Source organism: Gorilla gorilla, chromosome 4 (genome assembly GCF_029281585.2).
Source record: "Gorilla gorilla gorilla isolate KB3781 chromosome 4, NHGRI_mGorGor1-v2.1_pri, whole genome shotgun sequence".
Lineage (NCBI taxonomy): Eukaryota > Metazoa > Chordata > Mammalia > Primates > Hominidae > Gorilla > Gorilla gorilla.
This window is the reverse complement of record NC_073228.2, coordinates 12882227-12906016: the sequence shown is the minus strand read 5'-3', so window position 1 is coordinate 12906016 and position 23790 is coordinate 12882227. Positions and strand designations below refer to the sequence as shown.

General features: G+C 57.7%; 2 protein-coding genes across 14 annotated transcripts in view; one reads left to right on the top strand and one right to left on the bottom strand.

Moving 5' to 3' along the window:
- Positions 1–995: 995 nt before the first annotated feature.
- On the top strand, positions 996–18170 carry ENGASE (endo-beta-N-acetylglucosaminidase). 8 transcript variants are annotated; one of them, XM_055388745.2, is made up of 15 exons: positions 4375–4612; positions 6957–7024; positions 7191–7392; positions 9016–9164; positions 9734–9891; positions 10450–10598; positions 11459–11624; positions 12250–12438; positions 12582–12685; positions 13042–13150; positions 13321–13511; positions 14098–14246; positions 14793–14901; positions 15179–15293; positions 15492–18170. In XM_055388745.2, exons 1-15 carry the CDS (start codon positions 4464–4466, stop codon positions 15906–15908), a joined length of 2424 nt encoding a protein of 807 aa, XP_055244720.2. In that variant the 5' UTR covers positions 4375–4463; the 3' UTR covers positions 15909–18170. The 8 variants fall into 8 exon arrangements, 7 of the variants coding, with proteins under 7 accessions (XP_055244717.2, XP_055244716.2, XP_055244718.2 ...); XM_031010660.3 differs by lacking the exon at positions 12250–12438 and having other exon boundaries at positions 4343–4612; XR_008680240.2 differs by lacking the exon at positions 12250–12438 and having other exon boundaries at positions 4376–4612; positions 15179–16926; positions 17323–18170.
- Positions 18171–18922: 752 nt separating this feature from the next.
- RBFOX3 (RNA binding fox-1 homolog 3) overlaps positions 18923–23790 on the bottom strand; it is a 96122-nt gene continuing 91254 nt past the window's right edge. For 4 of the 6 annotated variants that reach the window (XM_019027922.4, XM_019027927.4, XM_019027923.4 and 1 more), the window contains exon 12: positions 20375–22212. In XM_019027922.4, the coding sequence (XP_018883467.1) occupies positions 22168–22212 (45 nt within the window). In that variant the 3' untranslated portion in view covers positions 20375–22167. Of the gene's footprint in view, positions 22213–23790 lie in introns of all 6 variants that reach the window. The other 2 variants (XM_019027924.4, XM_019027929.4) reach the window with 1 other exon arrangement.

Sequence of the window (23790 nt, the reverse complement as noted above, 5' to 3'; positions counted from 1 at the left end):
CCTAGTGTAGGAGCTCAGTCCAAAATAATGGGTTCCCATAATTTTTGTTTAACAAACACTTGTGCAATTGCAATAATAACACAAGGGAAAATGGGCAGGGCAGGCATCCCAGGTAGTGTCATTGTATTGTTGAGGAGTGAGTGTGTGTTCACAGACAGAGGCGTGCAGGCAGGCAGGACTTTCGAGCGGGTACCTGGGCGCAGCCTCCAGTGGGTATAAAGGTGAGTCGGGGGGCTGGAGCCAGAGGCCAGCCATAGCCACAGCTTTCTTTCATTCATTAAGCCTTTACTGAGTACCAAGGAGAAAGGGAGTGACAGTTGAAAAGTTATTCTTACTCCTTCTTCTTTTTTTTTTTTTTTTTTTTTTGAGACAGGGTCTCAATCTGTTGCCTGGGCTGGAGGTGCAGTGGCACAATCATGGTTCACTGCAGCCTTGACTCCCGGGGCTCAAGTGATCCTCCTGCCTCAGCCTCCTGAGTAGCTGGGAGTACAGGCACATGCCACCACCTGGCTAATTTTTTGTTTGTTTGTTTGAGATGGATTCTTGCTGTGTTGTCAGGCTGGAGTGCAGTGGCATGATCGTGGCTCACTGCAATCTCTGCCTCTCAGGTTCAAGCGATTCCCCTGCCTCAGTCTCCCAAGTAGCTGGGACTACAGGTGCATGCCACCACACCCGGCTAATTTTTTGTATTTTAGTAGAGACTGGGTTTCACCATGTTTGGCCAGAATGGTCTCGATCTCCTGACCTCAAGTGATCTGCCCACCTCTGCCTCCCAAAGTGCTAGGATTACAGGCATGAGCCACCGTGCCCGGCCCAGGCTAATTTTTCATATTTTTTGGAGAGATGGGGTTTCTCCATGTTGCCCAGGCTGGTTTCCAAGTCTGCTCAAGCAATCGGTCCTCCCGCCTTGGCCTCCCAAAGTGATGAGATTACAGGTGTGAGCCACCGCGTCCAGCCTTGAAAGTTTTACATTGTGCTTTTTGTTTTTCCTCCAGCTGGTCTGAGACATGTATCTGAATGAAGGGACAGTGAGATTTATTGCAGAAGGAATGCAATGACAACGAACAAGGTAAGAAGATTTTGAATGACAAAAAAAGATACCAGCCTTGCAAGCAGGCTGCTGTTTTGAGAGGTTTGTCTAAATTCCAGGATTTACCCCACTCATCTTAGTTAGATTTAGCTACTGTAAAAACACCAACAGAGTATTGGCTTAAATAAGACAGAAGGGTATTTCTGTCATTTAAGAGTCTGGGCTGGCCGGGAGCGGTGGCTCACGCCTGTAATTCCAGCATTTTGGGAGGCTGAGGTGGGCAGATCAGCCTGATGACAGAGCAAGACTCCATCTCAAAAAAAAAAAAAAAAAAAAAATTAGCCTGGCGTGGTGGTGGGCGCCTGTACTCCCAGCTATTCAGGAGACTGAGGTGGGAGTTCGAGACTAGCCTGGCCAACATGGTGAAACCCTGTCTCCACCAAAAATACAAAAAATTAGGCAGGCGTGATGGTGGGCGCCTGTAATCCCAGCTACTTGGGAGGCTGAGGCAGGAGACTCGCTTGAACCCGGGAGCTGGAGTTTGCAGTTAGTGTGTGGAGATCACGCCACTGAGCTCCAGCCTCGATGAGAGTGAGACTCTGTCTCAAAAAAAAAAAAAAAAAAAAAAAAAGTCCAGACATAAGCAGTCCAGGGCAACACTAGTCTTGCTGTTGGGGACCTAGGCCCCTCCCAGCCCTTCCACAAGTGGCTTCCATCTCATGGTCTCAGATGGTTGCTGCAGTTCCTGCCATCACATCCTTGCACCCTGCTGGCGACCAACAGAAGCGAGGAAGGAAAGGTGGAGGGCAATGCCCCCTTTGTTTTGCAGGCACAACCAGAATTGCACTTATCACGTTGTTTCTTGTTTCATAAACCACAGCTTACTTGTAAGTAAGTACACTTGGAAGGTCTAAGTTCTGCCTCTGGGGAATGCTGTCTTCATCTGGGCTACCATGTAGTCAGCAAAAACGTGGGCTTCCGTTCCTAAAGGACAGGCTCGGAAGGAATATTGGGGACAATTAGTTCCTGCCACACTCTTCAGCATATCAGCAACCAAGCCCGGGGACCAGGTGGTGTCCACTCACCTGATTCTCATTTCCGGCTCCCCCGGAGGCCATGAAGGAGGAGGCAGAGGAAGGCAGAGCAAGCAGGTGTGAGTCTAGGTCCCCACTCCGGGCGCTTTGGGCATGGCGAGGGGGGGTGCAGAGGCAAGTGCATGCACTGCGGCACGACCTGCAACAGGAAGCTGATGGGACAGCATGGTCAGGCAGGGAGACCCGAGGCTCAGCTGTCCCAAACCAACCAGGCTTCCAGTACTGGTGTGGGCAGAGCCCAGGACAGCCAAGAGCCTGCAGGGAGGTGTCAGAAGGGCCCCTGTAACAGGGCAGGGTGGCTCTGCCGAGGCTGTAGTTCAGATTCACAGGTAGGGAATGCCAGATTTAGCAAATGCATAGACAGCATCCTAGTTCAGTTTGAATTTTAGATAAATATGCAATAACTTTTTAATATAAGCTCGTCCTATGTCCCAGGCATCATTTATTTGGAATTCAAATTTAACTGATTGCTCTGTATGTTATCTGGAAACACCAGAAGGTTAGGGTTTTAGAGGGTCCACTCAGGCCTCAAACGGGTCCAGAGCCCCAATATGAGCCAATGTGAGCTCAAGGCAGACAGGGCCCCTCCAGGCTTGGCCTGACGTCCAGAGAGACCACGAGCCACAGGGGCTAACAAGAGGCCACAAGGTCTAAGTCCTTTCTGTCCTCAGGGGCGTGCAGGGCTGCCTTCACTTTCTTGCTCTTCTAGACCAGGTGCCTACTCTTTGGAAAGGAGAGAAGAAAAGGGAGGTTTGGGCATATTTTCTCCCAGAGACTGAGCATTACCCAAGGGCTGTTCAAAGTATCCCTTAGAACTGTGTTCTAACCTGGGTAGGATGAAAGTTTATCTATTTTTATTGCTAAGCTGCAGGTGAGGGCTTGGGAACACCTGGTTACATGCACCCCAGATCAAGACTGTCCACGTCCGGTGCACCCCTGAACACAGCAGGAGGGAACTTGGGGATCCACTGCCCTCGCTCACTGCAAGCTTCCCAGGACTGAAGCCCCAAAGAGGAGGCCTCTGCCTTCTCTGTCCTCCCCATGGGTCAGTGTGTCCTGCTTCTGAGTGGCCCGTCCTTCCTGCCTAACTGGCTGGCCTGCACCATGGCCCATATTCAACAACCTTAGTCATAGTTCCCACCATTGGCGTTTATGGAAGCTTGGAGCCTCATAAAGTTCAAAGTCTGCAACAATAATAAAGGCCCAGTCAACTTGGCTTGGGCGGCAGCTGCAGCCCAGCACTGGAAGCTCCTAGTTGTGGAGGGGCGTTGGGGCCTGGAGGGAGGAGAGCCTTGGTTTGCCCTGTGGGGCCCAGCCTTGAGTTCTGGCTTCTCAGGGCTCTGTTCTATCATGTTTCCTGTGAACTCCTTTTGTGCCTAAGACGCTGGGCAGTGCCACTCTTGCAGAGGTGCCACTCCAGGCCCTGCACGCTTAGGGGTAGAGCAACTACTACTGTTGGGCACAGGCGTGGGGCTGTAGAAAGAAATCTGTGTTTCACTGGAAAACTATGCATCCTACATAGGACACCAGCTTCCACATGGCCCGATACTAACCTACTAACCTTTCATCTTTTTTTTTTTTTTTTGAGACGGAGTCTCCCTCTGTCGCCCAGGCTGGAGTGCAATGGCACCGTCTCGGCTCATTGCAGCCTCCGCCTCCCGGGTTCCAGCGATTCTCCAGTCTCAGCCTCTCAGGTAGCCGGGATTACAGGCATGCACCACCACGCCCGGCTAATTTTTGTATTTTAAGTAGAGACGGGGTTTCACCATGTTGGCCAGGGTAGTCTCGAACTCCTGACTTCAGGTGATCCGCCCGCCTCGGCCTCCCAAAGTGCTGGGATCGCAGACGTGAGTCACCGCGCCTGGTCTGAAAATTATCTTTTAATAGGGGTTAGCTGCATGAGTTAAAATCTCATTGCCACCATTTGCTGACTTTGTGCCCTCTGGGAGATTGCTTAATCTCTCTGGGATAAACCTCGGTTTGCTTGAAAAAGGAAGCTGGTGAGGCTAAAGAGAGAACTCTAAGATTGGGGCGTTCCGAAGCCTTCTAGAGCCTTCTAGCACCCTGGACTCATAGCCAATGATGGGCAACAACAAGAACGACGACGAACCCTGGGCTCGGAACTCGCCCAGGCCCCGCCCCTCACAGCCCCGCCCCGTCCTCGGCCCCGCCCCCGGCCTGTCGCCGCAACAAAGTCCCCGCCGCGCGGCCGCTGGCCGGGAGTCGGCTCGGAGTCCCGTCCCAGCGCGGCGTCAGCGCTGCGCACTTCCCATTGGCCGAGCGCGGCGCGGGGGCGGGCCCGGGCCTGCGATTGGCTCTCGGCGGGCGCGGACAGTGTCATGGAGGCCGCGGCGGTGACGGTCACCCGGTCGGCTACACGGCGGCGGCGGCAGCGGCAGCTGCAGGGGCTGGCGGCCCCGGAGGCGGGGACGCAGGAGGAGCAGGAGGATCAGGAGCCGCGGCCGCGCCGGCGGCGGCCGGGAAGGAGGTGGGGCTGCGGGGCCCGCGTGACCCCCGATCCGCGGGGCTGAGAGTCCGTGGCCCCGGGGCCCGAGGTTTCCCGGCACGGGCGCGCCGAGGGGCTGGGGGCCGGCGCCTGTGTCCGCTCCGTGTACAGTAAGGGACAGAGGGTGGCAGCGCCCCTCCGCGCCGGTCCGCCCCGCCGCCCTCGCGCCACTGCCGGGCAGCGGCCTCCGGCCCCCGTGCGTGACCCCTGCCTATCTCAGAAATACGGGTGCAAACCCGAGTGGCCGCGGGGCCCAGCGGGAATCCCGGCGCCCCGGCCAGACCCCTGCCTCCCACGTCGCTGGTCTATGCGGAAGATCCCGGCGGCGGTGCTCATGCATGGCTCAGTGGATGCCGGCTGGTGGAAGGGGTGGCCTTCTGTAGGGGTGACACTAGAACTGAGTCTTTGGGGAGGAGGAAGCCTTCAGTAGGTGGAGAATAGGGAGTAGGGTATCCAACTGGCGGGGAACAGAAAGGGCCAAAGCACAGAGACAGAAAGGGACGAACATGCCCCTCTGGGCTGGGCTTCCTTCCTTTGGGGGGCACCTGCCCACCCAGTAAACCGCCCCTCAGTAGGTTGCAGGGGGAAAAGAGGAGCACAGACATGGCTTCCGGAAACAGCAGCCGTAGCTTTGTTTCTAAACCCAAAGCAGTGAGACTGCTGAGCATTTCAGACCTCATGAAGATGGGATGGAGGCTGGCTGCTGGGAAAGATATTTTTGGACAGGAGGAATGTGGAGATGGCTCTTTCCCTCCTAGTGGAGGAATGACAGGTGACAAAGGTGACCTGGTGTGGGATTGTTCTGAGAAGGCCTGGGAGGGGGTGGCTGAAGTATAATAAGGACATCAACAAGGAAGGGGGCTTCGGAAAAGGAAGGTGGAGAGGAACAACTGCGGCATCTCTGCTTGAATCCGTCCACCACCCCTGCAGTTCTCAGGGTCTCCCAATGTCATTCTCGAGGCCCTGGGTCAGTGTTTGGTGGTGGCAGATGCTACAGAGGACTCTTTGCAACAGGCCTCTGAATGGCAGTGGAGTGATGGCAGATGACAACTCAGTGAACAAAGAAGTGGCCTTGGGCGTTGGTAGATTTAGGGAATCTCAATGTTGGTGCCATGGCCTCTAAATAGCCACTGCAGTGTCTTCTTACTGCTCTTAAAATAATAATGATTTTTTAGGCCAGGCATGGTGGCTCATGCCTGTAATCTCAGCACTTGCGAGGCTGAGGCGTGTGATCACCTGAGTTCGGGAGTTTGAGACCAGCCTGGCCAACATGGTGAAACTCAGTGTCTACTAAAAGTACAAAATTAGTCAGGCGTGGTGGCAGATGCCTGTAATCCCAGCTACTTGGGAGGCTGAGGCAGGAGACTCACTTGAACCCAGGAACTGGAGGTTGCAGTGAGCTGAGATTTCACCACCTTACTCCAGCCTGGGCGACAGAGCGAGACTCTGTCTCAATTAATCAATCAATTTTTAAAAGAAAGTGGTTTGAGATGTATTTAGGAGCTTTCCATGTTAATGTACCGAAGGAACGAAGGAACTCTTTCTCCCTGTAACATACATCCATGAACAGCGCGGAAGGCACTTAGGGAAGTGTGGCCTATAGAGGAAGCCTGGCCTCTGCTCTCTTAGGACCTGAAACTTTCTGGTACTTTGGGTATTTGGATATTGCCCCTTGGCCATAGAAAATCCTGGGGACCCTGTGAAGTATTTATGTCTGGTCTTTGGAGTGTGGTATTGGGGTGGCTGCTTTAGAGGGTAAGGTTTATTCTATTTATTTATTTATTTTTTTTGAGATGGAGTCTCGTTCTGTTGCCCAAGTTGGAGTGTAGTGGCACAGTCCCGGCTCACTGCAACCTTCGCCTCCCAGGTTCAAGTGATTCTCCCTGCCTCAGCCTCCCAAGGTGCTGGGATTACAGGCGTGCGCCACGATGCCCAGCTAATTTTTGTATTAGTAGAGACGGGGTTTTGCCATGTTGGCCAGGCTGGTCTTGAACTCCTGACCTCAGGTGATCCGCCTGCCTTGGCTTCCCAAAGTGTTGGGATTACAGGCGTGAGCCACTGCGTCTGGCCTAGGGTAAGGTTTATTCTTAGGAGTAATCATTGGTACATGTGTCCATGTGGAAGCCAAGCCCTGGTTGCTAATACAGGTAGAACCTTAGGATTATCACAGGGCACTTCCTTGCTTTATACAATGTTTCTATAGTTAATAAACAACATAAGGCAGAGAATATCTCTCTCTGTTTAGATGAAACTGGTCCATTTGCTTCTAAGTGTTCTTACCTATTTATGTTTTTATTTATAAATGTACAACTCCCTCTTTGCTTAGCATCAGAGATGAAGAAGAAGAGACAGTCTTTCGAGAGGTGGTCAGTTTTTCCCCGGACCCCCTGCCAGGTGAGGAGACAGAGGCTCTGAATACCGACTCCACCTTCACACCTGGGGCTTTGGGGCAGGTCAGCCCCCACCCCCTCTCATGTTCCTTCTCTGTTATTGTTAAAGTGTTTCGATTAATCCTATAAGAGTTTCCATTAATTGCTCAATGTTTCTGTCCTCGGACCAGTTAGATATTATGACAAGGACACCACCAAACCTATCAGCTTTTACTTATCTTCGCTGGAGGAGCTCTTGGCATGGAAGCCCCGCTTGGAGGATGGCTTTAATGTGGCCCTGGAGCCCCTGGCATGTCGCCAGCCCCCTCTGAGCAGCCAGAGGCCCCGGACTTTGTTGTGTCATGACATGATGGGCGGGTACCTGGACGACAGGTGAGGACCTGGCCTTACATTGATGTTGCTTACATTGTTCTCCTTTGCTGGGGTGGGGGCTGGAGGGGCGGGAGAGAGTGCCATGTGTAGAAAGAGCACTGGGCGGGGAGTCAGGAGATGGGCATTGGAGGGATGGCACTAACTGCGAGAAGAAGGCAGGCCCCAGTGTTTCATCTGTAAAAAGGGAAGACTGGGCTGGGCTTGGTGGCTCACACCTATAATCCCAGCACTTTGGGAGGTCAAGGCAGGTGGGTCACCTGACCTCAGGAGTTTGAGACCAGCCTGGCCAACATGGCGAAACTCTGCCCCTACTAAAAATAGAAAAATTAGCCAGGCATGGTGGCAGGTGCCTGTAATCCCAGCTACTTAGGGGGCTAGTGCAGGAGAATCGCTTGAACCAGGGAGGCAGAGATTGCGGTGAGCCAAGATTGCACTACTGCACTCCAGCCTGGGCAACAGAGTGAGACTCTGTCTCAAAAAAAAAATAAAAATAAAAAAAGGAAGGTTGGATTAGGCAGTGTCTTATGTCCCTTTCAGCTCTAGAATCATTTGACTCCTTGAACCTCCTCAACTTGAAGGCTGGTAGATTGCAGGGGGCACAGCAGGCAGGGGGTCCTCTTCAGCTGCCTGTCCGCAGCCTCACCCCCTCACTTGGTTTGGTGTTCGTCACCTTCTTCCCGTAAGCTCTGATCCTGTTCTGGGTCGCTGGGCTCTGGCTTTCATGCACAGAGATGTTACACGCCCCACCCACCCCAGCTGCAGACGTCCCATCCAAAGTTGCCGTGGAGTCCACGTGGCGCTTTTAAATGTCCATAAAACAATCTTGGACCCTGTGATTGATGGGAAGGCTTGAGTCAGAGCCAACCATCAAGGTAGAGACAGAAGCAGGTGATGAAACCTTGGGCGCAGCTCACAGGGCTGTCAACCCCGACCTTCGAGTTCCGGGAGACTCTGTTCTGAGGGACTGCCTACCCCTCCACATAGAGTGGGAAGCCAGAGACGGGACTTTGACACGAGACTTCCTGCTTCCCCTCCTTTGTCTTTCTTGTTCATTGGCTCACAGGGGGTAGCAGTGCTCGGTCCATTAGATGCAATGGCAGATGCCTGATGCCCCGGTCAGAGCACTCTGCCTGTGGCTACAGGAGTGGCAGCTGGTTCCTGCCTCTCTCCCTGCCTGCACCTTGCCTGGACACAGCAGGCTTCCAGGGAGTCTTGACTGAATGGAACTAAAGAGAAACCTCTGGGGACACCCTGCGGTCTCTGTGTCCTTATTCTGCTTCCTGGGACCTGACTCTGTTTCTTTTTTTGTGTATTTTGAGACAGGGTCTTACTCTGTCACCCAGGCTGGAGTACAGTGGTACAATCTGGGCTCTCTCCAGCCTTGACCTCTCGGGCTCAAGCGACTCTCCCACTTCAGCCTCCCAAGTAGCTGGGACTACAGGTGTGCACCACCACACCTGGCTAATTTTTCCAGTTTTTGGGGGGAGAGATGGGGTTTTGCCATGTTGCCCAGGCTGGTCTTAAACTCCTGGGCTCAAGTGATCTGCCTGCCTTGGCCTGCCAAAGTGCTGGGAATAAAGGCATGAGCTGCCGTGGCCAGCCGTGTTCTGTTTCTTTCCCCAGGTTCATTCAGGGCTCAGTGGTGCAGACTCCCTATGCTTTCTACCACTGGCAGTGCATCGACGTCTTTGTGTACTTCAGCCACCACACCGTCACCATCCCCCCGGTGGGGTGGACCAACACTGCCCACAGGCATGGGGTCTGCGTGCTGGGTAAGAGCCAAGGACTCACCTCTGTGTCAGCCAGACTCCTCAGCTCACCAGCCAGGGGACCCCGTGATTACGAGGCACGGGCTTTGCCTGCTTCTCAATGCGCAGAGCCCCTCGCTGGGGGCCGCCTTGGTCGGTCAGGACAGGCATCTGCAGGCTTTTTCTGGAAAGGACCAGATAGTATTTTCAGCATTTCAGACCACTGGGTCACTGTGGTGATTGTTGGAGTGATGGCAGGTACACAAATAGGCAGGGCCGTGTTCCAGTAAAATTGCATTTTACAAACACAGGTAGTAGTGGGCATCGGCCCAAGGGCCACGCTTTGCCAATTCCTGGGTCAGAGCAGTGCTTCTCAGCCTTAGCCTCAGTCCCAATCGTTGATGGGCCTCCGTCACCAGGACTGCTGGTCCGCACTGGCAGAGTGTCTGATTCATGGGCTATATGGGGATTTGAATGTCTACCAAGCGGTCAGGTGATACTGAAGCTGCTGGTTCGAGAACCTCGCTTTGAAAACTGTGGGTGGAGGGAAAGTGAGTCCCGTGGCTGACCTTGTTTCTCTCCTGTCCTCACAGGGACTTTCATCACGGAGTGGAATGAAGGGGGAAGGCTCTGTGAAGCCTTCCTGGCCGGGGATGAGCGCTCGTACCAGGCAGTGGCTGACCGGCTGGTCCAGATCACTCAGTTTTTTCGTTTTGATGGCTGGCTGATCAACATCGAGAACTCTCTGAGTGTGAGTGCCCAGCCCTCACCCACCTCCCCGCCCCTTGCTGTGTTGCCGCCCACCTCCACCTCTTTCCTTCCTTGGCCTCACCTCGCCCCATGCCTGGGCTGCAGGTTGCAGCAGTAAGAGCCACTTCTCGCCTCCCAGGCAGTGCCGACTCTGAAATCTTAGTTACACGCAGTGAGACAGAATCTCCTCCGACTGTTTCCAGCAAGCGTGCTTGGCCGGCTCTCACGTTTCCCGCCCCTGCCTGTGAGCACACCTTTCCTTTTCCGCGCTCTGCTCTGGGCTGGGTGTGTGGCTTCCTTCTCAGGGCATCCTCCCCTTTCGGTGCACTCTGTCTTTTCCTGACTTCTGCGTTCATGTCCTTCTTGCCGCAATAAGAAAGGACGGTCGTCTGTTTGGCTGGACTCCACTTTCGGGGCTGTGGCGGGGAGGGCCTTTCAGAACTGCAGCTTCACCTGTGGGTCTGTTTGCTCTGCATCCCCATCTGTCCAGCGCTGGATACTTCTCATGATAGATGGATCTGGGGCTCACTGAGGCTCTCACCTTGTTCTTCTCTTTCAGCTGGCCGCTGTGGGGAACATGCCTCCTTTCCTGCGGTACCTCACCACACAGCTGCACCGGCAGGTCCCAGGGGGCCTGGTGCTCTGGTATGACAGTGTGGTGCAAAGTGGGCAGCTCAAATGGCAAGACGAACTCAACCAGCACAACAGGTGAGCCTGCAGACAGGCGCTGTGAGGGGGCAGGTGCCGTGGGGGGGGGTGGCGGGTACTGCGAGGGGTGGGTGCCGCAAGGGGCGGGCGCAGTCTCCCTCATGGAGGTGATGCATATATGACTGCATTGGGTAAAAAGAGGGAGAAGGTAGGCCGGGTGCAGTGGCTCATGTCTGTAATCCCAGCACTTTGGGACGCCGAGGTGGGCAGATCAAGAGGTCAGGAGGTTGAGACCATCCTGGCTAACACGGTGAAACTCCGTCTCTACTGAAAATACAAAAAATTAGCTGGGCCTGGTGGCGGGCACCTGTAGCCCCAGCTACTCGGGAGGCTGAGGCAGGAGAATGGCGTGAACCTGGGAGGCGGAGCTTGCAGTGAGCCAAGATCGTGCCACTGCACTCCAGCCTGAGCGACAGAGCGAGACTCTGTCTCAAAAAGGCAGAGTTCTCTTAACATCCTAAGCCTCAGCAGACACCATGGATGCTGGGCGAGGGTTTCAGGTCACCATCTGGGCTGCTTGCTGCCCCTGGGGAATAGGCCGTATCCTAGGTCCTGGAGGCAGCTCCCAGCCCATGAGTTGCAGGTGCCTCTGAGCTCTAGGAGGGGAAAGGCTGAGATTGTGCAGGTGGACGGGGTGGCCCTGTCCCTCTGGGCTCTAGGAGGGGAAAGGCTGAGGCTGTGTGGGGTGGGGTGGGGTGGGGTGGGGTGGGGGGGGGTGGGGTGGGGTGGGGGGGGGGTGGGGTGGGGTGGGCCCGTCCCTCTGAGTACTAGGAGGGGAAAGGCTGAGACTGCAGGGTTGGTGGGGGATGGCCCCATCCTTCTGGGCCTGGGCCTCACAGCAGGTCCTTGTTGCTTCTCAGGGTCTTCTTTGATTCCTGCGATGGCTTCTTCACTAACTATAACTGGCGGGAGGAGCACTTGGAGCGGATGCTGGGGCAGGCTGGGGAGCGCCGGGCTGATGTGTACGTGGGCGTGGATGTGTTTGCTCGGGGGAACGTGGTCGGAGGCCGATTCGACACAGACAAGGTGGGTGGTGGCTTTCGTCCAAGGGCCAGCGGCCCAGTGCCTCCCCTGGGACCTCATTTCCTCATGGACCTTCCATTCCCGTCTGCACCTCAAAGGAATGACAGCAGCTGTTCTTCCCAGAGTGGGGATCCCGTGGCACTGAGAAACAGGTGTCCTGCCCCGGCCAAGCTATGTCCCCACTGAAACCCCTTTCCTGGCTATTTCTACAATCAGATAATGTATTTTTGTGTGGGTGTTACCAGACAGAGGCGCACCGTTCCCCCGCTGTCCGGTCCTCGGCGGGCCTGGGCCTCCTGTCCCAGCTGCGTTCCTTGATCTTCCCCGCAAGGGAAGCCTGCGGGGACGCACAGGGGCCTGCAGCGCCTCTCACTGCGGCTCAGGGGTGAGGACGGGGGAGGTGCCCAGGGTTTGGGGATCGGTAGGTGTCATGACGAGGGGGCATTTTCTGGCAAGGCAGGTCACACCAGCACAGAGGAAGGAGCGGGGCCAGGCCGGTGCCCCTGGCGTGGGATGCGCAGGGCTCTGCCTGCCTCTGGTCTATCAGTCCTGCCCCTTCCCAGAGCCCCAGGGATGTTCTCAGCCCTTAATTTAGCTTTAAATGAGTAAATTAATCCAATAACTAAAGAGCCTCTTTACTGCCCGTGATTCTGATAATCGAATGAGAGGTGTGCCAGAGGGCAATGGGACCGTGCGGCCACAGCCAGTTAGGGCCCAGCTCCTGCCCCCCTGCCCTTGCAGCAGCGCTGACCGCCTCTCCCGCGCCCTCTTCTGGCGGGCTTGTGGAACGACGGGGGTGATGCCCAGCAGCCCCCAGGTGCAGCTAGGAGGGAGGGGTTGGACAGCTTCCCCCTCCCGTTTCTGAGCTGCCCTGAGAGCCCCAACCCCACATCACTGGCGTCCAGGAGCCTGTCTGGACTCTGGTCCTGATGTGCCCAGCGTCTCCCTCTGTCTCTTCAGTCGTTGGAGCTGATCCGAAAGCATGGCTTCTCCGTGGCTTTGTTTGCCCCCGGCTGGGTGTATGAGTGTCTGGAGAAGAAGGATTTCTTCCAGAACCAGGACAAGTGAGTCCTGCTGTCCTGGGTGCTTAGTGCAGGCTGATGGGAGGGAGAGGTTTCTGGTGTCTCTGATAGGACACGTTTGTGCTCTTTAGTGACCCTTCCTATGCGGGGGGTGGTTAAGGGAGGATGACGGGGGAGGAAGCGTGCTGGCTGCTTCCGGGCAGGGACCAAACCCAGCGGCCACTTCCTGCAGACTCGTGTTTGTGGCGTATCCGTAGACGGGGAGGCTGCAGTCCTCCCGGAAGTCCTGTCTTGGGAGGGTGCAGGAGAGCCTCGAGTTTCCACCAGCAAGTTTGAGGGACACTGAGAGGCTCCCTCCCTTCCTCCGGACCGAGCTGTTGCCCCCATGTCTCTGGCAGGTTCTGGGGCCGGCTGGAGCGTTATCTGCCTACACATAGCATCTGCTCCTTGCCTTTCGTCACGTCCTTCTGCCTGGGCATGGGTGCACGGAGGGTCTGCTATGGCCAGGTGGGTGGGTGTCTTCCCTCCGTGTCTGTCCTCTGGCCTCAGCTGGGACAGGTGGGAGGAGCCTGGGACTTGCCAGCAGGCACGGTGGTGGTCTTACCCTTCCCTGCCGCTCCGGGCACCCCTGCTCTGTTGGGCTCTGCTGAGTGCCCCTGTTCTGCCCTTTTCTTCAGGAGGAGGCGGTGGGGCCCTGGTACCACCTGAGCGCCCAGGAGATCCAGCCCTTGTTTGGAGAACACAGGCTGGGAGGGGATGGCCGGGGCTGGGTGAGGACGCACTGCTGCCTGGAGGATGCCTGGCACGGAGGCAGCTCCCTGCTCGTCCGGGGTGTGATCCCACCGGAGGTTGGAAATGTGGCTGTGAGGTGGGTGAGTGACGGAGGACGGTGGGCCCACCAGCTTCTCCCATCACACGTGGTGGCCATGGAACTGGACAGATGGGGCAGTGGAGGCCAGAACAAGGACAGAGGACAGACCCAGATGGGTTTTTTAAAATTGTGGCCAAAAATGCATTAACATGAAATTCACCATCTTAACCCTGTTGAAGTGAACAGTACAGGAGTGTTAACTCTGCGTACGTTGCTATGTGACAGATCCCTAGAACTGTGTCATCTTGTAGGACTGGACTCTCCCCATCGCACATTAGCCCCCCATCCTCCTCCAGCCCCCCAAAGCCACCCCTTTACTCTGCATCTGTGAGTTTGGATACTTTAGATGCCCCATATGAGGGAATCCCATATGGTATTTCAGAACTGAGATGTTTGAGCCCACAAAAGAATCTGGCCTTGGGGGAGGACTTGTCCCCTGGCTACGGACAGGACCACGATGTGGGAGCGTTTGGCACCCAGGCCCCCTGTTCCTGGAGGGAGGGGCTGGTGGACGCGATTTGGAGCTGGCTTCGATTTCTCAGTGGTCTCTCCACGGCACTCATCACAGGACCTTTTTCCCCAGGTTATTTTCCCTGCAGGCCCCAGTGCCACCCAAGATTTACCTGTCCATGGTGTATAAGCTTGAGGGGCCCACGGACGTCACAGTTGCTTTGGAGCTGACCACAGGGGATGCCGGCAGCTGCCACATCGGTGGCATCTCAGTGTTGAACGGTGAGGTAATGGGGCCCGGGCCTGCCTCTGCCCAGGGCGGAGAGCTCAGGGAAGAGAAGTGTGGAGAGGCTCCTGGGGTGTGGGAAGGAGCTGGCGTGGACAGTGGGGGGTAAATCCTGCCTTTGCTGGAGTCAGGGCAGCTTGTGGTCAAGGCCTGGACAGGGAGGATTCACTTCTCAGCCACAACCTCTGTCCTGTGTCCTCGTCGGGCAGCTGAGGCTCCTGTGCAGGGTGGACATGGGCCCCTCCTAGAGACCTGAGCTGCACAGCCTTGCTGCTGGCCGTGGCGTGGAGAGGGGCGAGTAAATGGGGTGGGGGAGACGGCAGGCTGGAGGACGCCAGGACGAGTGAGAGCGTGGCTGACCCCAGACACGCATTTCTTTCACTGATCTCCTCCGGAGCCCTTGCTGGTTGCTTCTTGGGACCTGCGAGCATCTGGCCGAATCGGGCAGTCTTCTCTGGACCCCTGGGGCGCCCTTGGTGGTCCTTCTCAGTGCCTTTTCCTTTGAGATTCTCCTTTTTCAAGTTCCGTGTCTCCTTCTGCAGCAGAAACAAGCTCAAGACACAGCCTCCGACCCCTCCGGGTGCCCCCCACCAAGCTGGCCAGATGGGTGGGCCGCTGCGGCCGGCAGCTGAGTGGGGGCTGGGTCCAGCAGTAAGTCCCTCTGCTTTTTCACGTCCTTCTCCCTCACTCAAGTCTCTGTTGGGAAACCCCAGAGCTGGAGGGATGGAGGGGCCCTGGGCTGGCCCCCAGGTTTTGGGCAGCTCTGAGACAGAAGCCCAGGACAGCTGCTGGGAGCCCTGCTGTCGGCCTGGGGTCCCCCATGACCCTGGGATGCATCTCCCTTCTGCTGTGGCTTGGGGCCTCTGGACGGCTCACCCTGGAGCCTCTGGGCTGAGCCTGGCCAGTGATCAGCCCTTTCGCCCCATAGCTGCTACGAGGTGAGCCTGCGTGGGTGCCTGCTGCTAGACCTCCTCGTTTGCTTCTCACGGCCACCGGGTAGTCGGGAGGAGGAGAGCTTCACCTGTCGGCTTGGAGAGATCCAGGTGATGCTTCCCAGAGGGGCTCGGGCTGGGCTGGCTGTTTGTCCAGCTGGAGTGGGGGTGGAGGCTGCCCCAGGCCGCCCCCTTCTTGGGTTCAGCGGGGAACTGGGGTGGAGGAGTCAGGGAGGGGAAATGTGTGCGTGGGGGCACCCTCTCCCTGCCCCCGGGCGTCCAGCCGTGCTGAGCCTTCTCTCCTGCCAGGTGGTGGACGCTGCCAGTCTGCTGGCCCCTCTGCCCCAGGTGCAGGCCGTCACCATCTCTCACATCCGCTGGCAGCCGTCCGCCTCTGAGCGGGAGGGGCCCCCTGCTCTGCTCCAGCTCAGCTGCACCCTGCACTGGTCCTTCCTCCTCTCACAAGTCCGTTGCTTCCGAATCCACTGCTGGGGAGGGATGAGTGATGACTCTCCGGGCAGGGAGCTGCCGAGGCCAGAGATGCCCATGTTCCTGGGGTTGGCTTTTGCCACCCAGTACCGGATAGTGGACCTGCTGGTGGAAGCCGCCGGGCCCGGCCAGTATCGTCGCATGGAATTTCTGGTGGAGCCTGTCCCCAAGGAAGGGTTCCGGGTACCTCAGGCCGAGTGGGGCAGGGCAGTTCTGCTTTATTCAGTCCCCGCATGAGCGGATGCTAAGGCCGGGTGGTCTCCTGGCCTTGGGCTGAGGCCTCTTCCCGGCTGTCTGCCCCTGGCCTGCGCTGGACCTGCTAAGTGCCCACAGTGGCAGCGAGGTCCCGGTCCCGGGGCTGGGGCGGGAGACCCCGGGCTGAGTGCTGTGGCTTTCTGGTTGGGGGCGATGGAAACAGGAAACCAAGCAGTGGGATCGCAGCGTTGCTCACTGCGAGGCGAGTGGCGGGCCTTCTGTTTCTGCCTTGTCCCTCCCCACGGTACATGGTTCCCAGGTGAAAATGAAAGGAGGGGAGAAGTTGAGAATAGAAAATTCCATAAAGGATATTTCCTAATAGGCTGCAAGATGCTGATGCTGAGAATGATGATTTTCTTTCCTGCAGATGAAACTATTAGAAAGGGGTCTTAGATCGTGGCAGGTAGGCTTTGGAGCAGGCGCCGAGACATTTCTGAGCATGAGGACGAGCTACAGCAGCTCCTGGGGTGGGGCTGCCTGCGGGATGGCGGGAGAGGATGCCCTGGAGAACCGTCCTCCCAGTGTGGAAGGCCCTTTTCCCTGAGGAGTGGGCATTCTGGGCCAGCCGGCGCTGGCTTCGTGCCTCCACGTGGGCCAGCCCCAGCTGCTCCGTGTTTCCTGGCGTTGGCAATTTACTGTGCTGCTGAGTGTGAGGTCATCTCCGGAGCGTTTTCAGCAGCCCCTGGCTCTGCTGCGTCTCTTCCGGGCTGTGGGCATGCAGGGAAGTGGCTCTGAGGCAGTCTGCGCTGTGGCCCTGCCTCTGCCCAGCGAGAGGCCGTGGGCTCTGGACAAGCCACCCTTCAGGCTGGGGTAGCAGGTCAGTCCAGGCAGGAAGCAGCACCTGCCCCCCCGCGCCAGCCCAGCCCCAGCCTGAGTGCAGGAACTGCAGGACCCGTGGGGGCTTTTCCAGCTACTCTGTTCCTTCACGTCCTCCCTTCTCAGCCTCGTCCAAGCACCGGGAAGACCTCCAGGCTTACCCCTTGAGCAGGAGTCAGCACAGGTGGGTCGGGGCGTGAGGGAGGCAGGGTCTTCACCGCAGGCGCCTTCCTCTGTCCTTCCTGCTCTTTCTTCTCTGCCCAGGCCTCTGCAGCTGCACAGCCTCTGCTACACCTGGGCTGCCTGGGAGGCTGCCTGGGAGGCTTCCTGGTCTGGTGTCTGGACCCCCACGGCCTTGGGTCATCCTGCGGCTGGTCTGGGGTGGGGTCTGTTGTGGTCCTTCCACGGTGTCAGTGGCCTGAAGTCCCTCGCTTTTGGGGGGGGTCTCTCACCCCCAGGCCACATAGGGCCAGTGGTAGGGGTTCCCTCTATGTCGGGCAGTGCTGAGGGCTGGGATGCTCTGTGACCCCAGCTGGAGCCCACATCTAAGGGCTGGCATCCACATCATTTCACCCTGCAGTGAGGGAAGAGGCCACCATGTGGCAGCACAGCCACACCCGTTCCCACGTCAGAGGAGGGCAAGGCTGGGTGCTCAGCAGCCACTCTGAGCCGGGGCTCCTTCCAGGAGCTGAAATCCACCTTTCTCCATCTTCCTTGCCTGCCTGGGTACTCATGCCAAGCAGAGACTGGGATTAGGGGTTCTGTGCTCTTGCCTAATTAGGAACATTCTTCCATGTCTCTTGTGTGGTCCCACAAGGAGAAGTGAGTTTGCCAAGGATATGGGGCAGGAGGCTCCCTCTGCTGACCCCCTGCAGCCTGGAGCCAGCCTGGGGACTGTCCTGGGTGGACGGCAGGTGAACACAAGCTGCTGCCGGGGACTGTCCTGGGTGGAGGGCAGGTGAACACAAGCGGCTGCCGCCTGGAGCCACTCACTCGACTTTTTTTCAGCTGTGACCATTCCCGGGAACTCTTTGAGCCCTTCTGTCTCATTTGGAACCCGGGGGAACCAGGAAGGGGCTCCTGGCCTCTCTGTGTCCTCTGCAGCGGGGGTTGTGGGGGGCGCAGCATCCACGCCTTGCTGCCCTTCTTTCATGAAGTCTGGTTTTTAAGTGCTGGTTCCCCCGAATATTTTATGCAGAGGAGGGAAAATTTATAGTGGCAATTATTTTCTCACAGTCTGGTGAGCAGGCAATTAGGAGTAAGGGGGCCTAGTAGAGCGTGGCGTGTGGCAGAATCGCACCGCCCCGGCTCCCCAGCCCCACCGCCATGCAGGGCTTGCGTGCGGGAAAATTAATATGCCGGCGTTTAAGCCTGTGCCCCTCTGCTGGGTGTAACTGCTCTGAAATAAATGATCTCACATTGTGAAAAGTGCAGTCGAGTCCTGGTGTGATGGGGCGCGGGCAGCACCAGCCCGGCCCTGGATGCTGGCTCCCTGTCCAGCCATGGCCCCAGCCCCAGGCTTCTGAGCTCTGGGTTCAGGTTCTGCCACTCGTCTTCCCATCCCCCCCTCAGCTGAGCCTTTGCAGCTGTGCTCTAGCTCCTACCCACCTTCCAGGAGGGGTGACTGGGGCTGGCGAAGTGGGTTTACCTTGAAGCAACATGGCTCCTTGTGGGCCCCAACTCAGGCTACACCAGGCATGCAGAACTGGCTGGAGCACCAGCCACCTATGCCTCTGTGCCATGTCCCCCCACCCTCCCAGCTCCGTGCTCTTTCTTGCACTGGGTCGACCAAGCACAGCTGTGTGGTCACCAGTTCTAACCCTTCTGCTTCCTGGGGTGCATTCTGCTCTGAGGTCATGCTGTGTCCAGCACATGCTGTAACCAGGAAAGAAGGGACCAGGGCTGGCCTCGACCTGAGTCCGAGAGGCAGGCCAGGCAGCACAGATATGCCATGAGCTGCCACCCACCCAGCCTATCCTGGGGTGGGATGCAGAGGACCAGCCTGGACTTGAGGATTGGGACTGGAAAGTCTCTTGCCTAGGAGGGCCTTCTGACACCATTGCCACCTGGCTGTAGGCCAAGGCAGGGCTGCATCCCATCCTGGCCCCCGTCCTGCACCCTGGGCCGCTATGCCCTCCACCCACCATGCCCGGGAGCTGCCAGAGCATACAGAGTTGTCCTGGTTTGAAGAAAGAAATCTTTATTAATAATCTTAATAATACTGTTAGTTTGAATGGTCACACCTTGGAAGCATACAGAATGGTAAGAAAGGAAGCCCGGGGCTCGGCTGCAGTCCTGGGGATCTGAGTTGGGGGGTTGAGCTGCTGCAAGAAAAGGGTCCGGAACAGCAGAGGGGACAGGGGGCTCTGTACAGAGGACAAAGCCGGAGGCAGGGCGTGGGGCTATGTACAACGGGAATAGAAAAGGAGAATTCCATTTCAATAGCTTCAGTAGCTGATGCTGAATAGAAAGTGAGGTGTATTTTTAAATTTTTGACATTTCATGAGACAGTGGAGCCACGTTGGGAGCCTGTATTTTTTGCTGCTTCCCTACTTCAGTGCTCCCTGCCTCACCAGGGGTTCCTCCCTGCCACCTGCTCTGCTCCTGCTCCTCCTCCCACCGGGTAAGCCTGGCTGTCCTTGGTGCTGCTCCTGCCACCTGGACACCTGCCTTGGGAGCAGGGAAGGGGCCGGCCCAGGCTTCCCCATCCCTTGCCCTTCCCATGGGCCCCTGCTCTGGCTGTGCCCGTCCAGGCCCACAGCCACTGTGACTCCCAACCTCGCGGTGCAGCCGGGCACTGGCCTGTCCCTGGCCCTGGGCGCCCACGGTGGACTGGGCTCACGGGAGCGGCAGGGAGGGCTGGGTCCCAGCAGGCAGCACGAGGTCAGCCTTGGTGTACACAGGCCCCGGGCCTCCTCCAGAAAGGGAGAGATGGCCAGGAAGAGCAAGTAAGTCCTTGGCCTCAGGGCTCACTTGGCCACACTTGGAGGTGTGAGGAGTGGCTCCTGGCTGGCTGGGCTTCCTTCGTCCTCCCATGGAGCGCCCCTGAGTCCTGGAGCCACGTCAGCCCTTTCTGTTGGGAGCTGGCCCCGGGGCTACTGTTGGACGGCTTCCTTGCCAGGCAGGGGGCACGGGCGGGACTGCCGGGCAGGAGGGAGGTGGGACGCAGGGGACGCGACACGAGGGTGACGGGGCCCAGTGGAGCCCCTGGGATGAAAGCTGCCCGCACCCCCCAGCCCCGCCAGCCCCCTGGCACAGCTGGCCACAAAGATCAAGTCTTGCTAGCAGCGCCTGCCTGCTCAGGCCCGGGCCTGCTCCGCCGCCGCTGGGCTCCACACTGCCTTGGGAGTTGGGGGCTGGGAAAGGAAGACTGGATGGAAAACAGAGCCCCCCACGGGTCCCACAAGGGAGGCCCCTTCCCCTCCAACTCCCCCACTGCCTGAGACGGAGGGGCGTGTTCCCACTGTGCTGCCAGCCAGGACACGGTGGGACCGTCCTGTCCTGGGGCCGCTCCTCGGCACCCCTGCCGGCGTGCTCCCTCGGTGCGGGCATGTGGCCAGGACGCGGGACTTGGACTTGGTTGGATGCCTCTTGGTTTGGTTGGTTTTTTTTTTGTTGCTTGGATCTTAACATCTTTTTTTGTTTTTTTTGTTTTGTGATTTTTTTTGTTTTTTTGTTTTTGCCCTTCATGGTCCGAGAAGGAAACGGTGGAAGGTTTCACTACAACAGAAACAGAAAGGCAGGACTTGCAGCTTCTCAGGGGGAGGCGCAGCAGGTGTGAGGGCGACAGGACCGCGTGGCACGGGGCCCCTGGCCTAAAGTCCTGGCGCCGCCACACCTGCCCCCCAGGTTCCAGGACCCTCATATTCCAGGGCTGAGTGTGGGTGGATGCCAGGATGGGGCCCAGGCAGCCCAGGATGGGAGGAGACACCTGGGGCCATGAGGAGGAGACAGAGCTGAGCAGGGCAGGGCGAGTGGAGAGGCTGGGCCAGCACAGGCTTCGAGGCGGCCTGGATGAGATGGCAGAGGGTGATGGTCCGGCCACGGGAGGTGGGGTAGCCGGGCCCCCCACGGCAAGGGCCTGGTGGGCGGCAGGACTTCAGCCCTCACTGGTGGGGAACCCACACCCTCCAGCTGGCCTTCCAGCCCCAGGAGCCCAGCTGTGGCACACTCAGAACCTGAGGCTACTTTTCCCTGTCATGGAGGTGCAGATCTGTGTGCCCCAGGCCAGCCCCAGGAAAGGACTGTGCCTGTCTTGGCTGGCTTTTCCCAGGCAGGCCAGCAGCTGCCCACGGCTGTGCTCAACTGAGGTCCCAGCCAGTGTCTCCCCAGAAGCGCCATGCACCGGGCTGGCCAGTCCCAGGGCTGAGGAAGGAGTGGCCTGCAGGCCACAGGGCCCTGCCTGCAGTCTCCCTAATGCAGGGAGGGGGCTGACCTGGGGCTGACCGGCCTGCGCTCAGGGGAGGGCCTGAGCAAGGGTGCATTCTGCCCCTCATCGGCTCTCCTGCTGAGGACCCCTCCTTCCGGAACATACCCCAATAAAGACATTTCGGAGCTTGGGGACAGGGAAAGTAGGCTGTGCCTCCAGGACAACCCCCTTGCAAGGCTGGCCTGGCCTCGGCCCTGCAGTGCTAAGGGGCGCCCTGAGAAGCGACCAGGACGTGCCTTTCCACATTTCCACTTTCTGCTGCAGCAGTGCTAAGGAGTCGCAGAGACTGGCGTGACCACAGCAGTTTGCACACCACGCGACACGCTTGTGACTACGTCGGCAAGAAATATCGTCAATAAAATTTAATTAAAAATATTAGTTTCAGCTGAATGGGGCAAGGAGGGGCAGTGGCTACTCCTGTGGTTGGCTGGGTGAAGGCCTGCGGGAGCACCCTCAGGCCGGGGAGACCCACACTGGGTGCCTGGAGCCCCTCCCTCCCTGCGTCAGGGTGCTGGACACTAGGGCCGTGGCACAGGGCTGGTCGGGTGGCTTTAGGGGAGGCCCTGCCAGGCGTTTCTGTTGTTCTGTGCAGCCCGGGAGGCCAGGAAATGTGGCTCTTGCCCTCATAGGGCGCTACCGCTACTCCCAGGTTGGGGGCTGCCTGGTCTCCTGGCCCAGCCTGGACCCCACGGTGTGCATACTGTACCTGCAATGGCTTGGGTAGTACAACATCAACAAAGTCAAAATAGGAAATCACGGTTTCAGACATAGAGGAAAAACCAGGGTCAAAGACACACACACCAGCACAGGTAGGGTGGGGAGACCAACTGGCTGGAGAGAAATATCTATAGATTTTAGAGTCGCAGGGGGCCAGCCGTGTGTGTCGCTGACCGGGAGGGGTGCACTGTCTTCTGGTGGCTGTGCCTGGTTTTGGGCTGTTGGGTTTGGTGTGTGATAGGCAGTCAGTGTGAATGCTGTTAGGGGCTGGGTCTCTTGCTAGTAGGGGGTGAAGCGGCTGTACCCTCCTCGGCAGAGGCTAGCCTGCAACATCAAAGATGAAAAACAGCCAATCAGTACCGTCTTTTGGAAGAGGGGAAAAAGCAAAAAGCAAAAAAAAAAAAAAAAAAAAAAAAGGAAAAACAAAAAGAGAAATAGCTAAGTCTCGTTTTCTTTCCCCCTATATTCCTTGGGGAGAAAGGAGCTGGGTTGTCATGGCAACAGGAGGAGTAGGACCTGCCTCTGACATGGTGGTCTTGGGCCAGTGTGGGGTGCTCTGGGGTCATGGCCAACAGTGCTTCTGGGTCACAGCTTGAGTTATGTCTGGGTCACTTCTCTGGGCTCAGGCCTGGCCTCTCACTGTCCTTATGCAGAGGGGGGGTCCCCTCTGGGGGCTTGAGTCCCACCTCCTCGCACCCCAGCAGGGTGGCACAGGGCATCTTCAGAGCATTGAGGGACCTCCTGGCGGGTTCCTGGGCCTTGGCTTAAGAGCCTGGGGCCACTGAAGCCAGCTACACTGGGAGAGGCAAGCCTGCTGGGCATAGTGTTAGAGTCTTGCTCTCTGGGGGGGGGGTCTCTGGGTCCTCCTGAGCCCACCTGAGGCCCCAGCCCTGTCCTACTGGGGAGAGCGGGTCCTGGATGCTCCAGCTCTCCCATGTCCTGGACTGCCTCCAGTCAGGGAAGGCTCTGAAGGGGCCTCCCACCCTCCCACCACCCAGTTTTGCCAGAAAAGAAGAACACAGCAAGTGCAAGAGAAGAAAAATTGGGGAAAAATAGAAAATATTAAAAATAAAAAGTGAAAACACAAGAGGGAACCCTCCGTGCATTAATGAAAGCTTTTAGCTTGCAGCTGCATGGAGGGCCCAAGAGCCAGGGTATCACACCTCCATCCGGGTGGGGCCGCACCAGACCCGCGCCTGTGGCTGCCCACAGCCACCACAGGCTGCTGGGGGTGTCTGAGGCTCGTTAAAAATTGAAAAAAAAAATCAAAAATTGGAGGGAGTCATCAAAACCAAGAAAGATGGGAAAAATCCATATTGTCTCTGAACCTCCTCCCTCCTCACTCCTCACTCTCCCAAGATGTTTTCATCTTTGATGCTGGATGCCAAGCTAGCTAAAACCCGTGTTCACACCCCGGGGCTGGGGCCAGTGGGTACAGGAGGCAGGTGTCTGCTGGAAGCAGCTCTGGGTGCAGAGTGAGCTGGGCTGCACGTGTCAACAGCTGGCCACACACACGTACACACACACACACACACACACAGACACGCCACGCCGCGCACCTCCCTGCCCCGCCCCTTCCACCCCACAGCCTGAGGGAGGAGGCTGGGGCAGAGCAGGCACTGTTTCCCCAGGACTCCAGGAGCCCCCAGGAAGCCAGGAGCTAGGGCCTGGTGAGAAGCAACCGGTAACCCACACTCCCCTCCCGGATGTGAGGGGGCTGCAGCAGTGCGGGTGGGCCGTGGGGATGCGGCGTGGGCAGAAATGGCCCCGGGGCCTTGGGAGCCTCTGCTGGGAAGGGGAGGCGGCCCTGGTTTGGTTTCTGAGGTTTTGCTGGTGGGAATGGAGGGACCTCAACAGGACTTTATTATAGTGAGGGAGCTCAGGGAAACGGATCAGGCATAT